This window comes from Drosophila teissieri, chromosome 3L (assembly GCF_016746235.2).
Source record: "Drosophila teissieri strain GT53w chromosome 3L, Prin_Dtei_1.1, whole genome shotgun sequence".
In the NCBI taxonomy this organism is placed as follows: Eukaryota; Metazoa; Arthropoda; class Insecta; order Diptera; family Drosophilidae; genus Drosophila; species Drosophila teissieri.
Window position 1 is genome coordinate 6,245,474 of NC_053031.1, and position 13,153 is coordinate 6,258,626.

The following is a 13,153-nucleotide window of genomic DNA, read 5'->3' on the forward strand; positions in this document are numbered from 1 at the left end:
CGACACTCGCATCCATTGTTTTCAGACAAGAGTGCCCTGTACTCTGTACTCTGTACTGAGTACCTTCTGTGTTTGTTAACTGGCATGGAATGATATGTGCGAGCATGAGCACCGGCTCCGGCTCCGGTGCCACTGCCACACCATCATCATCCTGGCTAGAAAAACACATCCTGACACCGCCTGCCACGCTTCACTGCGAATTTCTAATGAACCCACCTCCGAAGCCAAAGCCTGTCGAACTGTCGAATATTTTAGGTCACCTGCAGCTCCTGAGCTTTGCTTTTGCTTTTGAGCTGTCAATTACCGTTTACGCTTCATTAAGCACCAATGGGGGGAGTCGTGGGGTATTATTTCTGGTGGCGGTGCACACAGAAAAAATAGCAAACATGTTTTAAAATATCACATTACATCCATAACTCTTGCAAATCAATTTATGAATCAAACTGCTTTGATGCTTGACCTATAAGTTTGTAAAAGACAATGGTATGACAACTTGAGGAAGTGTTTAGAAATGTTCATCAGTTTCGATTACAGCTTTTTTGTATATACAAGTAAATAAGGTTTTGGAAAAAGGTAGCATTAAACCATTAACAGTGAATACTAAATGCTTTTCATCTAATTATTACCTAAACTAAATACTAACTAAAGTTATATATCAAGAAATGGTAACACAAGCAATCTTTAGAAACTAAATGTTTGCAAGGCGATGGATAAATGTTCATAAATTCAATAACCTTTTTATTAAACCCCTGATTGGAAATTTTTTTACTTGTGCAAAAATATAATGACGGTTACTCCCTGAAGTACAAAAAACGGGCACATGACGAGGCATCTGATACAGCATACACCATACACGGTGTCAACTGTCGTCCCACAGTGCGTATGAGTGTCATTATGTTTGACATTCATTCACATCGCTCCACAAAGGGAGCACTCCACGCTGAAGCAGGGCGGAGCAGTTAATTAATCTCGGGATGTTGATTAATGTCCGGATTGATTTGGGTATTGCCACATATTCCCTTTTGCAGACAAATGGGGCACTCGAGTGCCAGACTAGGTGCTTTACCATATTATTAGTCCACCAGAATGGCCTGGCACTCGGTTACTTTGCTCATGTGCTGCACGTGCACACATTTGGCACCAGATTCTAATCACGGAGAGAGCAGGGACATTGGGTATACCGGATGTGTTATTGCCTTCCATTAAAGGTTAAATTTCGCGTTAAGAGCTATTAGCAATCGATTTTTGGTGTCTAGAAAAAAATGTGTGTTTTTAAAACTCGAACACAGTTTGCTTACCCTTGCTCTTTTTCTTTAATATCACTTTTTAGGGATTTCCTTATTTTACTACCACTTCTATTTCCACTCATTCTAGAGCAGCAAAAAACTAGTTTTCCATTCGATTTGCATTTTCTATTAAACGGAATGGCTTCATTGGGCAAAGCTAGATAAGACTGCATGGAAAAGTTGAGGTTTCAAAGAGAATTTCACAGTGGACGATTCCTAAACCGCTTTCGATTCCAAGGCTAAAACTCAGCTATTCCTAACAGAATTTCATAGCCAAAGACAAGGCAGAACTTCTTAACCACAACCGGATGGCAGTTAAGTGAGTCCCGCCCCTGGCTTTTATTTCGCCATACGCAGGTTTAATAGACGAACACATAAAAACAAAGGCGGTCCTTTTTTGCCTATCGAAAGACAAAGCTGCGAAAGCCATAAAAACGATTTTTTATCTGGTGATGAGGGGCAAAGGATTTGCTGGGCGGGTTTTCCTGTCAGGATGGCAGAGAGCTGAAAACTAAGACGGACGAATGATGTCACAAACATGGCCTAAACCAAAAAAATGGCAAGTGTGCGACTGTATGCACACATATGTGTGTGTAGAAGTTCCAACAATTTTTCATCTATTTTGTATGGACGCCGAGTTTCCAGCTCAATTAAGCTGTAGAGCGTTTAAAAAAATGTGAGGCTTTTACATAAATTAAATTTCTTAAAGCCAGTTTTAAGAATTGATTCAAAATTGAATAGTGGGCTCTGTAAAAATATTTACACATTTACCTCAAAAGCTGCACAGCTTTTAAAGGCGTCTGTATTTTGCACACTAAATATTATGGCTAATTCGTTAAATAGGAGTATTTTTATAACGAATATTATACATTTTAAAGAATTTTTGGGCTTTACAAGCCTGACATTCTGGCAGCTTGATTTGTGATCCTAAATTTAGATCTTGATTTATTTCGCGGTGTAGGAATTTCGGCCCAGGTCCAGGACTTTGAACCGAAAGTCCTGCGGCGCTCTCTGTGCGAAATTAGCCAGGCAAATATGTCGCACTTAACTGCTAACGGAAGTGTAGCAGCACGTCCGAAGGGGAGAAGTGGGTGGAATTGGGTGAAAGTGGGTGGAATTGGGTGGGTTAGCTGTGTTAGATGTGTGGCTCCGATGGCTGGGTGGTGCTGCTGCGAGATGCTACTGTAACAATGGTCTGCTGTGCAATTGTCGAGGCCCGAGGCAAGGGGTCAGGCGAAGAGATATCTGTCCCTATCTTTGCCAGTTCCCCTCTCAATTGTCAACGTTTGCGCTTTTCCGGCGGCAGTTGCGAAAAAGCGAGGGAAAACTGGTGTGCGTGTGTGAGTGTGTGTTGGTGGAAGGGATGTGACACAAATGCGTCGAATTATTGTCATATGAGGTTACTGTCCCTGTCGCGCAGTGAAAGTTTTCCGAGACACTCGGCCAAACAAAAACACACATTCAAGCCTTGTTTGTTTGCCCCGCTTTGCCGCCGCCTGCTCTCGATTATAAGGGGCCAGAAGTTAAGCAAAGTTTGCTCGAACATGGCCACAAGTACAACTGGTAGTGCAATGTAACTACCATGTATCTGCGGCTTGTTGCGAAATTCTAAAGGAGCCCGTTGAAAGGGAAAAAGAGGGAATGTGTATGTACTATGTACTATGTAGGTTGTGCGTTTGTTTTACGCCAGCTCGGAATCAATTGGAGAAGAATTACGGAAGCACAGGGACCCGTATATTCGTTAGCATTATGGCTGGATCCACTGCTCCTTTCGCACTCATAAAATATGAATAGACGGAGTCGGAATTTATTCGACGCCGCCAACGTGGCCGAATGAAATATGCCAGTTCAGTTTATGAAACTGATTGGGCAGCGACCAAGGAGCCTCCCTCCTTCAATTCTCGTTAAAGTTGTGGTACTGAAAAAATTCGAACTTTTTCCAGAGATTCCACAGATAGTGGCAGATACTTTTGTAACTTTGAATAAACAGCGAAAAAGTAAGAAGTAAAAAGTGAGCTGTACTGCATTAATGAATTTTGAGCAATGTCAATAAATCGTTTTTTGTTAAAGAGCTTCAGATATAATATATGACAATCATATTATAAAATTATATATTTTGTTTTATTTATTATTATTTCAATGAGATAATTCTAAGCCTTTTCAGCTGGCAAAATTGTAATCTATTTTGTTCGGTGCTTGTGATTGAGATTGCGGTGCACTTTGAGCCCAGCAATCAATGGCCATCATTAGATGGAATATTCATCTTTGGCATGCGACTTGCTAAGTAGACCGACTGTCACGGCGGACTATCTCCCAATCAATAATTCATAACCACACACCACACACACACATTGACGACGCACTCGCATTCGCCGGGCAATAAAATGAAAAGCGAAATGAAAAACTGGCCGAGCAAATGCTTGCCAATAATTCAACGTTGGCTCAGGGTCTTCAGCCTCGGCTCCCACTGTTCCCGCCATTGCTGTTCTGCTCCTGACTTTGTCAATGGTGAATCGGCTTGTGAATACACATATATATATATATAATATGTTATATATATGTCTATAGATACTTTTTATATATATCCTGCCCCGCGACCACACAATGAATGAATGCCAAACGGCGCCGGACCTCGATGTCGTTGTCGATTTCGATGTCGCCGCCGAGTGTCGGACATTTTGTCCTTTTCTCGTCCCGTTTCCCCATTTGTATTTGGCCTTTTCCATTTTCCCTTTTAGCTGCTGGTTTGTTCATTTTCCCGCTTGATTTCATACTTTATTTTGGTGACTATCCTTTGGACGCTTCCTCGATAATGTCGCTGTTACTTCCCACGAAGGAGGCATGAAATATTTATGTCTCACTCTCCGCAGCATTGTGAACGGCATGTTAAGCGTTCACATACAGTTTATTATATAGACATATGCTCTGCGAATGACCAGCGCGGCATGAAGCACTTTATATTAATTGGTTTCTGCTGCAGACTCTTGACTTTTCGGCGAACTGAAAGGAAACTCAAAGTCTGGAGCTGAAATCCATTTTCCTCACTGCTTCACTCATTACTTGCTGTTTACATGCCGATTTCGATAAGCTTAAAACTCCCGGGAGCCGTAATTAATAATTTTGCGGGTAGTGGTTATGCTGCAGTTGCCTACAGTTTTTCTTAATGGAAAACAGTGAGAACACTGGGGAAATTACTTGCTGAGCTTGAACAACTTTCTATATATGGTTAACTCTTTAGCTAAAAATTATTTCAGTAAAGAGTGTTCGAATGATTTTGAAATCTTGAGATTTAATTTATTTGCTTACTACAATCTATCTGAAAGTACAAATAAACATTAAGCTGGTTTGTAATTTGACCTAGATTTGTTTTCACTGTATGAGCTCACGCGTTGGCAGTCTGCTGATGTCAGCACCGCTGTGCTAACCGCACCGAGAATTAATCAAACCCCTCATTGTTTGTCCTGCACGGGGAGCGCGATCAAAGGACGCGCCAGGATGAACCGGCGGGGTCAGAGTGGCTTACGCAAAACCAAAAGGATAAAGGGTTGAGGGTTCAGGGGGAGGAGGAGGAGGAGTGGTGCGACTGGCGTGGCTGCAAACAGCCAAAAGCTGATAACGTGGCCAACTTGGAAATCAATTAAAGTGCAGCAGGGACCGACCGACCGACTGGCGATGCGGATTCTCTGTGGTCGAGTGTGCTGGGCAACGGGGTGTTTGCTCCCTGGCTGGTAAAACTTAATTATGGCGTCCGGATGTGGAGCTCCAGGGAAGCGGAAGTGTGTGTGTGTGTGTCCCTGCATATGTGCCACGCCCACACACTGCGCTCAGCCGCCCACCCCATCCGCCATGTCCATGTCCACTGCACTCCTATGTTCCTCAACTCAACTCCACTCCACTCCCATTTCCTCTTGACGCTGTGGGGAACACGCCTCGGCAATTTTTCGAACATATTTCTGCTGAGTTACACCCACTTCTCAATGGATTTCCTCTTTTCCGGCAAAAATGTCGCCCCAGCATTCCGAGGATTTAATTAAAAGCCCAGCAACTTAAAGGTACCTAGCCCGGGATTATAAATTATAGTTGGAGTTATGAAACTGCGCTGAGGATAATTATGCTGAAGGTAGTCATAAATCTGGTTCCAGGAAACTGAACACGGCGTTTGAGAAAGGGAAAATAGCAAGATAACACTTAGTAATAGATTTTTCACGATCTTTTCCCGGGAAATTTAAATTAGGTCAAAGCAACTTAAAGTAATTTAATTGTGCTCACAACTTTTTGCATAAATTATGCTTTACACAGATATATTTTCTGGTGAAAAAGTAAACATTTGTATCCAGAAAATATTTCTTAAATATATAGAAAATGGCTATTGTTTCAAACTGTTTCTCTGGAGCATAGTATAATTTTCCAATTATCCAGCATAAATTAGCCATTGTTCATCCGACCTCTGAAACTTTTTACAGGATATTTCCCTCAGGACATTTGACATTGTTTATTTTTGTGGCCGATCAGAAAAAGATATCGGCCATAAATCTGTTCAATTTGGTGATTATTCAGTCCCTTATTCAGTGCTTACCCCGATCGAAACCGAATCCGGAGGTGGATCCCGAGGCGGTGGTGTCGACTGCCACACGGCGTGGCGACACGCTGGTCTCCCGCTGGCTACTGTGGTTGCTGCCCAACATGGTTTGCCTGGCGGTGGTGCGCGGTGTTTGGTTCGAGTGGTTCTGGTGGTGCAGTGCCCACTGGTTGTGGTGCTGGTGGTGCTGGTTGTACTGGCTGTGCTGGTGCTGGTGCTGTGGTGCAGGTCGACCGTGCCGCTGTGGTGGTGGCTGTTGCATGCTGGTGGCCGTCACTTGCCACAGGCTGTCCGTGCGGTCCGATATTTTGATGCTTTGCGACGGACCTTTGTTGATTGAAATTGAAGTTCCTGCCACTTGCTAATTGCCACACACAAACACGAACACACAGAGAGAAACTGCTCGTCCAACTTTTGGTTGAGTTTGCCACCGCTTTCGTTTATTTAATTTCCCCTTTAAGCAGCACGCTCTCAACCAAGAACTCTGTTAAAAAGTTTTCGGGCACAAAGTTTCCGAGCGGTTGCTCTGGCTGACTGGCTGGCTGGCTGGCTCTGTTCCAGGAGCTGGGCTTTTGCCCACAGTTTCCTCACTTAAATTAGGACGACCACAAAGGAAAAGCCACAACATCAACAAAGTGCGGTGCACCAACTGCGATTGTCAAGTGAGTCGTACGTAAGATGGCGTTCCTGCTGCTGAGACTCATCGTGGTTCGTAGTCCGTAGTTCGTAGTCCGTAGTCCGTAATCCGTAATCCGTAATACGGAGTTTTTAATACGCTATCCTTAATCGGTAGGCCACCAACCGGAACACGAGCACTGGAGCACTGGAGAATCGAACACGGAAACACGGAAAACTAATTTAATAGCAACACAATTCCTGGGGGCATGCAACGTGCTGGTTGTCCGCTATCCGCTACTCGTTTGCCACAAGTCTGTTGCAGTTTATAGACCAAAGCGAACTGAACGAGGGTTTTAAAATTATTTACGTATTTATCGGGTATATTTCGCTGCCCCCCTTTTGTTTGCGCTTAGACAACAATTGATGGCGGTCAAGAGTGGGTCGCAATTTATGCTAATTGCCATTGACAGTGGACAAGTTAATAGCTTGCAAACTACTGTTCGCCGTTCGCCGTTCTCCACTTTCCGCTTACGTTTTCAGCTCAAGGATGCAGGATGTGGACTGCCGGATGCCAGATGTCAGATGGAACGGAGACCATTCGCTTTGGTGCAGCGCATCCTTTGTTGGTGACAACCTCGAACTAGTTTACATGGAACATAGATGCAGCACCGAAATATATATTACAATAAATACACTCGAAGAAGTTATACCGAATTCGTTCGATTTCGGTTGAAACTTAAGGTTAAGTTTCCTAAGTTCAAGCTAGTAGTTCAATTACTTTCTGTTTCAATGAGTTGTTAAGTAGGTTCCGCAACTAGAAGTAAGGACTCATTCGCCGTTTTCTAATGAGCGAGTATTTAAATAATTTTTTTTGAGTGCACCCCAACCCGTTAGCGAGCCGATGGCATTGTGGAAAATAGCCCCCGCAACCGTCTTCATTATGCCAGTGCTCATTTGGCTGCCGCTGATGCTTTTGCATCAGTCAAGTGAAGACGAGTCAAGTCGACTTGAGTCAACTCGACCGCGTTGTCAACTGTCGCATCTGTGCTCCCCCTTCCAGCGAACGCGAAGCCCCCCCTCTTTGGGCCAGCAAGTAGGCCATTTTAGCATGTTCTAAGCCCAGTTCGCAGCCACGAACGACGAAGGCACCGAAGTCTGGACTCTCAACCGGTTGCTCCCGTGGACAGAAAACAGGAGGCAGTAAACTGGCGAAAGGACTCGACTCCTGGCGATATCCTCGCCGATTCTCGGCTGGCATTTACATGCTTGCATAAACCTGAATATTTAATGCCCCAGTCAGCAGCAACTGCTGGCTCGTTATCTTTGTGTATGTCAAATTGAATTGTAAATATTTGAGAGGCCGTATTCATTTATCCAGCTGAGGGGAAACCTAATGCAGCCGATGAGCTCAAGGATGCATAGTCCAGGAATAGGGGTATTATTTTTCGAACAGCAAGTTAAATAAACTGTGAAAAGAACAATATCACTTACAGTGAGTGAAATAAATATTGAAATGAATATTCCGGACATAAGAGACTTCGTTAAAAGGCCATATTGCACAAACCGTCTTATATTTTATATTTTTATAATCACTGAAAGCTTAAGGCAAAACAGACAGGACTCTAAAAAGTGAATATCCATAAACTGAAACTCATATTACAACATATCCTTTAAAAAATGCTTAGAATTAAAACCCACTTTAATGTATTAGTTTCATGCCACTGTCAATAAATTGAATTTGCTGCCTTTCATGCAATTACCTGCTTTTGGTAATTTCATTTTCCGTTTAAGGCTAACGAGCAAAAACTAGTTTTCGTATTGAAATAAATTACACTAATTAGTTGCTTGTGTTTACTTTGCCAGGATGCACCACCATACACTTCGGTTGCCAGGCTATACAAGCTATATACATACTTGCACATCGAATTTAGAGCCCCATTCTGGCAACAAGTTAAGACTGGAAAGTCTCCAAGCTGCTGCGCTGTCCTGTTGGTAATTATCGGAATACGTATACGTCCTGTTGCACCACGTTGCTGTTGCTGGCCGTTAGCGTCTCGTGCTAAAACGCCACTTGTGCCAGATTCTATCGCCATTTGCCTTTTGTGCGTCAAATTAACAACTTCCGCATGAGGCCACATGAGGCACTTGCACCCGAATGCGTCATTTTCTGGGCTGCGTTGGCCGGGCCTTTTGTCTGCCAAGCCGTATTGTCAGCGCTTCTTGGCCAACTGCCAGTGTCTGGCTGAAAACTGACGAGACTGGAGTCGACAGAGCCTATTATTGTGCTTTAATGGCAGCTAAACTGGCCGACTGTTTAGCCAAGAGAGAGAGGGAGAGAGGACAGACAGATAGCAACGCCTCTAAAGACGGCCTAATTAATGGGATTCTTAAAGTCTACCCTTTTGCGTGAGAAGGGGTTTTTCCTTAGAGAGAAAACAGTTTCCAATTGTTTGCCAACTATTCAATAGTCAATTTCCAGCATTTAACTGTCATCTTTCCGCCTGGCTCCATGTCCTTAGGGAACTCGAGCCGGATCGATATGCAATATCCTTGCTCTCCACTTGGCCAGAATGCCAAGCATCCTTCGTAAAAGTTGTGAAAAATCTGTGCGCATCAAGTATGTGCTTCAAACGTATCATTTGAATCTGGCCGAAAGGGGAAAAATGCTCAGACATTTATTTTATTATTTTTTCTTCTTGGCTTTTTGGGCGGGAAAACTCATAACCGAAACGAGCAAGGAAAACTTTCTGCCCTTTTACACAGCACAAATTACGAGGCGAGTACTTGAAACTTTGGGTTTGCAAGAAACTGAGCTCTTACTAATTTGTAAGCTGAGTTTTAAGTTTCAATATTAAGAAAGTTACTTACATTATAGTAAGTGTTCTTTATCACATATTTTTAGCAATATAATATATATTTGTAGCAATGTGAACTGCCCGTGTAATTTGAATATTTTTGGCAAGCAATTTAAGTCGACCCATAACTCAAACATTAAGAGATAGAGATCTAAATTAAAGGTCATAAGATATCCAAAACCCACTGAGAGCTTATTCTTTTTGCTGTGCACCAAAGTGAAAAAGGCTGCGAAAAGTTTTTCAATGAAGGACATGAAATATTTGCTTTATATGGCTTTTTTGTGTTTGCGTTCGCGTCTAAGGCGATTTTCTTAACTTTTGCTGCAGCAACCAGAGCATTGAACTGAGTGCCTCTGCATTTTCGTTGGCAGCCAATTCCCGGGTGGAGTTTGGTTTGCTTGTGGAAAATGGAAAATGGGGTTAGACTGGGCCCAGCCAAGCGTTTTTAATTTCTTTTATTCCGACCCGCTTTTGTCATTGGCCTGCAAATGACTTGTTTCCTACTTTTGTTTTCCTTTGCCGCTGCTAAATGCCAAGTTTATGCTAAATTTTATGGGTCGAACCGTCGCTGGTGGACAACTGGGAACCCAAATTAACTAATGATGAAAAATGCCTTTCCCCCTTTTTTTTTTAAGGACCTCCTTCTGCGCTGCTACGTTAATTTACGGTGGAGGTCAGCATTATGGTTTATGAGCTCCTCAGTTGGCCCAAATGAAGTTGTCTTTCAGACGGACGGGCGGACTGAAAGGCCACCGAGCAAAGGGCCCGGCAGGAATATGGCACAAACAGATAGTAAGTATACGCCCCCCGAGACCATTTCCTTTTACTGGTAAACGCAAATGTGGATGTAATGCTAATGCGTTGCACACACACCACACACACACAGGCGCACAGGAAAACCAACATGCATTGCTCATACGCCCTGTTGAGCACTAGAGAGCAATCAGGCGCCTGTAAATATTTCATTTATGCACTCGGAACTTAATTTTGGTCTAAACTATCTCAATTGTAAATGAAATCATACTTACCAGCACAAAAGTGATGTGCATATTTGCACACAGCTCGCATATTTATGCTATGCGTATGTATACTAAATGTATATACAAACCCGAAATCCGAAAACCGAAACCGAATTCGAATCGAAAGAGTTGTTATTTAAATATTAATCAAGTTGCACTCACCAAGTCTACGTACTACAGATGATGGAGAGATGTGAGAGAGAAGCGTTTGGTTGGTTGATTTTGGTTAGTTAGTTGGTTAGTTGGATTTTGATGAGGCATTTTTCGTTATTTGATAATTGTAATGCAATTTTGTACAGATTGAGAGCGTTCCAAATTCGTCGAATTTGTTTCGGGCAAGCATCATGAAATGAGTTTACGTTTGATATATAATTTAAAGGAAAGAAACTGGTTAGTCGACGAATTTACAAATTGCACAAAGTCGTATGTGTTTCACTCGTATTTCTATATATAAGTTTATATATATATATATGTATTATATGTGTCGAAATGACGATTGCATCTACGCTTGGCTTAAATCTAGGCTAAGAGTAAGGCGCAGCGTGTGTGAAAGGCATGCAGAGACATGGGCGTGGCGGAGGGGGATGCAAAACGGTTAAGCGAAATGTGAAACGCTATTTATTTGCCCCTCCTGCTGCGGCATGAGTATGGGCATGGGCATGGGCATAGGCATGATATGGGTGTGGGTTTGGGTGTTGGGTGTTGGGATTAAACTAAGTATGTCAACTGCAAAGCCAGTAGGTCAGGGATAGTGGTCCTGCCAGTTTCGTTACCTCTCTGTGTGATTGGATGGAGGGGGGGCGTGGTTAGGGCTTTTGGGGGGGATTGGAGGGGGTCTCTGTTTTCGGCTGCCACCGGCGACACACTTACTTTTCATGATCCGATTCCTGTACTCATCATCGCGCTGCATGGCCACGCTGCCACCGCCGTTGGAGACCATCGAGCTCACTTGTTCCATGGGCACAATATCCTGCAAAAAGGATACGCAGCATATATAGTATATAGTAGCGGAAAACACAAACATGGTTGCCACAAACTCCCATCAATCATCGGCCCACGCCATATGTTAGCCGTCTGCTTATCGGCGGGAGTTATGGCCATGGGAAAAACAACAGAATGTGGAAAAATGTGTGTGGAAACCTAATTAGGAGTGGCGCAAAAATTGCATTTATTTCAGCATGTCCTGCGGCCAAATAAATTTCCTGAATTTCCCTTACGTTTTTAATTGTGTGCAGGGGTTTTGGTTTGGTAGGAAAAATGAACTAGATAAATTGCGGTTTTTTCTCCTGCGCTTTTGTTGAAGTGCCAACAAAGGCATTCCATTTTCTTTTTTGCACTTTTTTGTGTTTTTGTTTTTTTTTGCCACTTTGACTGGTTCCAGCTGCCCGGACAGGAAGAGCCCAGTGGAGCAGCTGCTCCTGCCCAGCCAGCCGTGATATATTCCCCCGGATATATGTATGTATCTGTATTGTGTGCAGTCAGCGGACTGTGGCCCCAGGGGGAAAAAGGGGGACGGATGTTGCCACGGGGGGAGATTGAGCAAAATGGATTATGCTCGGCTCGCTCGTCGACATTTATTAATGAATTTATGGGATTAGCGTGGTAATAAACGCATTCTGATCGTCCGGTTAGCTGGTGCTGTTCCTTTGGATTAGTTGGTGAAATTTCTTGTGTGAGTGGTGCTCAATGCACTCAAAATGAAGGGAGTGAAAGGATTTACCAGCTGTATAATATTTCACTTTGATTTCCTTGATTTGGCATGAGAAACGAGAATGGAAACGGAAGATGTTACCCAGCTACAAGTCATTCTATCTGTGTGAAACATGAATTAAACAGTAGTTTAGATGATTGACTATTTGCAGAAATATTAAATAATAGTTTGAGAATTATGAATATGAAAGCCTACATGCACTTAAACTGATTGCAAAGCATGAATATTTAAATCCAATCATTCTCTTGCTAATTTCATTGATGTCAAATGGATTCAAGTTCAAGAGCTGAATGGGAAACCATATGCAATAATATAATTTTTAATGAGATACATTTTTTTGTGATTTTACTAAAATGATAAAATTTGAAATATGGAAGTCAAAAAGCCGGAACAAGCAGTTTGATTAATAAAATAAAATAAAATGTACAATTATATGAGCTGAAAAATAAAACCTCAATATATCATAATAATTTTATTGCGTTCATGGTAAAATATAAGCTATAAATCCAATTTAAAAAAGTATTATAATAAATAACAAACAGAAAAGAGACCCCCAGCATACGTGATTCTAGCTAAATAAATAAAATTCCACATTTATCTCAATAAACTGCAATCTATGCTCTTTTCTGCTGGTTGATGATTGCTGCGGCTTCCGAGTGTTGGAGTTTATAATTTATTTCAGCAAATAATTGTTTGATTGATGGCCCGAAATGAAAACCGAAAGCGATTGAAAGCAAAAACCAGGGAAAACAAACCATTTTCCGGCGCAGCAGGGGAAAATCAGCACTGTCACTCACACTCGTTTGGTAAACACGCAAAAAAAAAAAGAAGGAACTCGAATCATTTGGACAATGCAGTGAAAATGTGATCCTGAGCCTGAGGGCACATGATGAAGCGGCTGAGGACGTCACGTATTCGACATGTATAATGCGCCATTCAATTTTGATCTAAACACGCATTATGCAGCATATTACGCATACGCCATGCTGCCCCATACTTGGCCCATAAAACAGAGGCAATTTAAATGCATGGGCTTGTATGCGGAGTTTCGAATGCTCACCAACTGCTTTTCCGACTGTCATATT

The 13,153-nt window shown here is 42.5% G+C and overlaps 1 protein-coding gene across 5 annotated transcripts in view; it reads right to left on the minus strand.

Annotated features, from left to right (window-relative positions):
- LOC122618133 (band 7 protein CG42540) overlaps positions 1-13,153 on the minus strand; it is a 36,118-nt gene that overhangs the window by 18,182 nt on the left and 4,783 nt on the right. For 3 of the 5 annotated variants that reach the window (XM_043794280.1, XM_043794279.1, XM_043794281.1), the window contains one exon: positions 11,228-11,327. In XM_043794280.1, the coding sequence (XP_043650215.1) occupies positions 11,228-11,327 (100 nt within the window). Of the gene's footprint in view, positions 1-5,862; positions 6,193-10,519; positions 10,532-11,227; positions 11,328-13,153 lie in introns of all 5 variants that reach the window. The other 2 variants (XM_043794283.1, XM_043794282.1) reach the window with 2 other exon arrangements.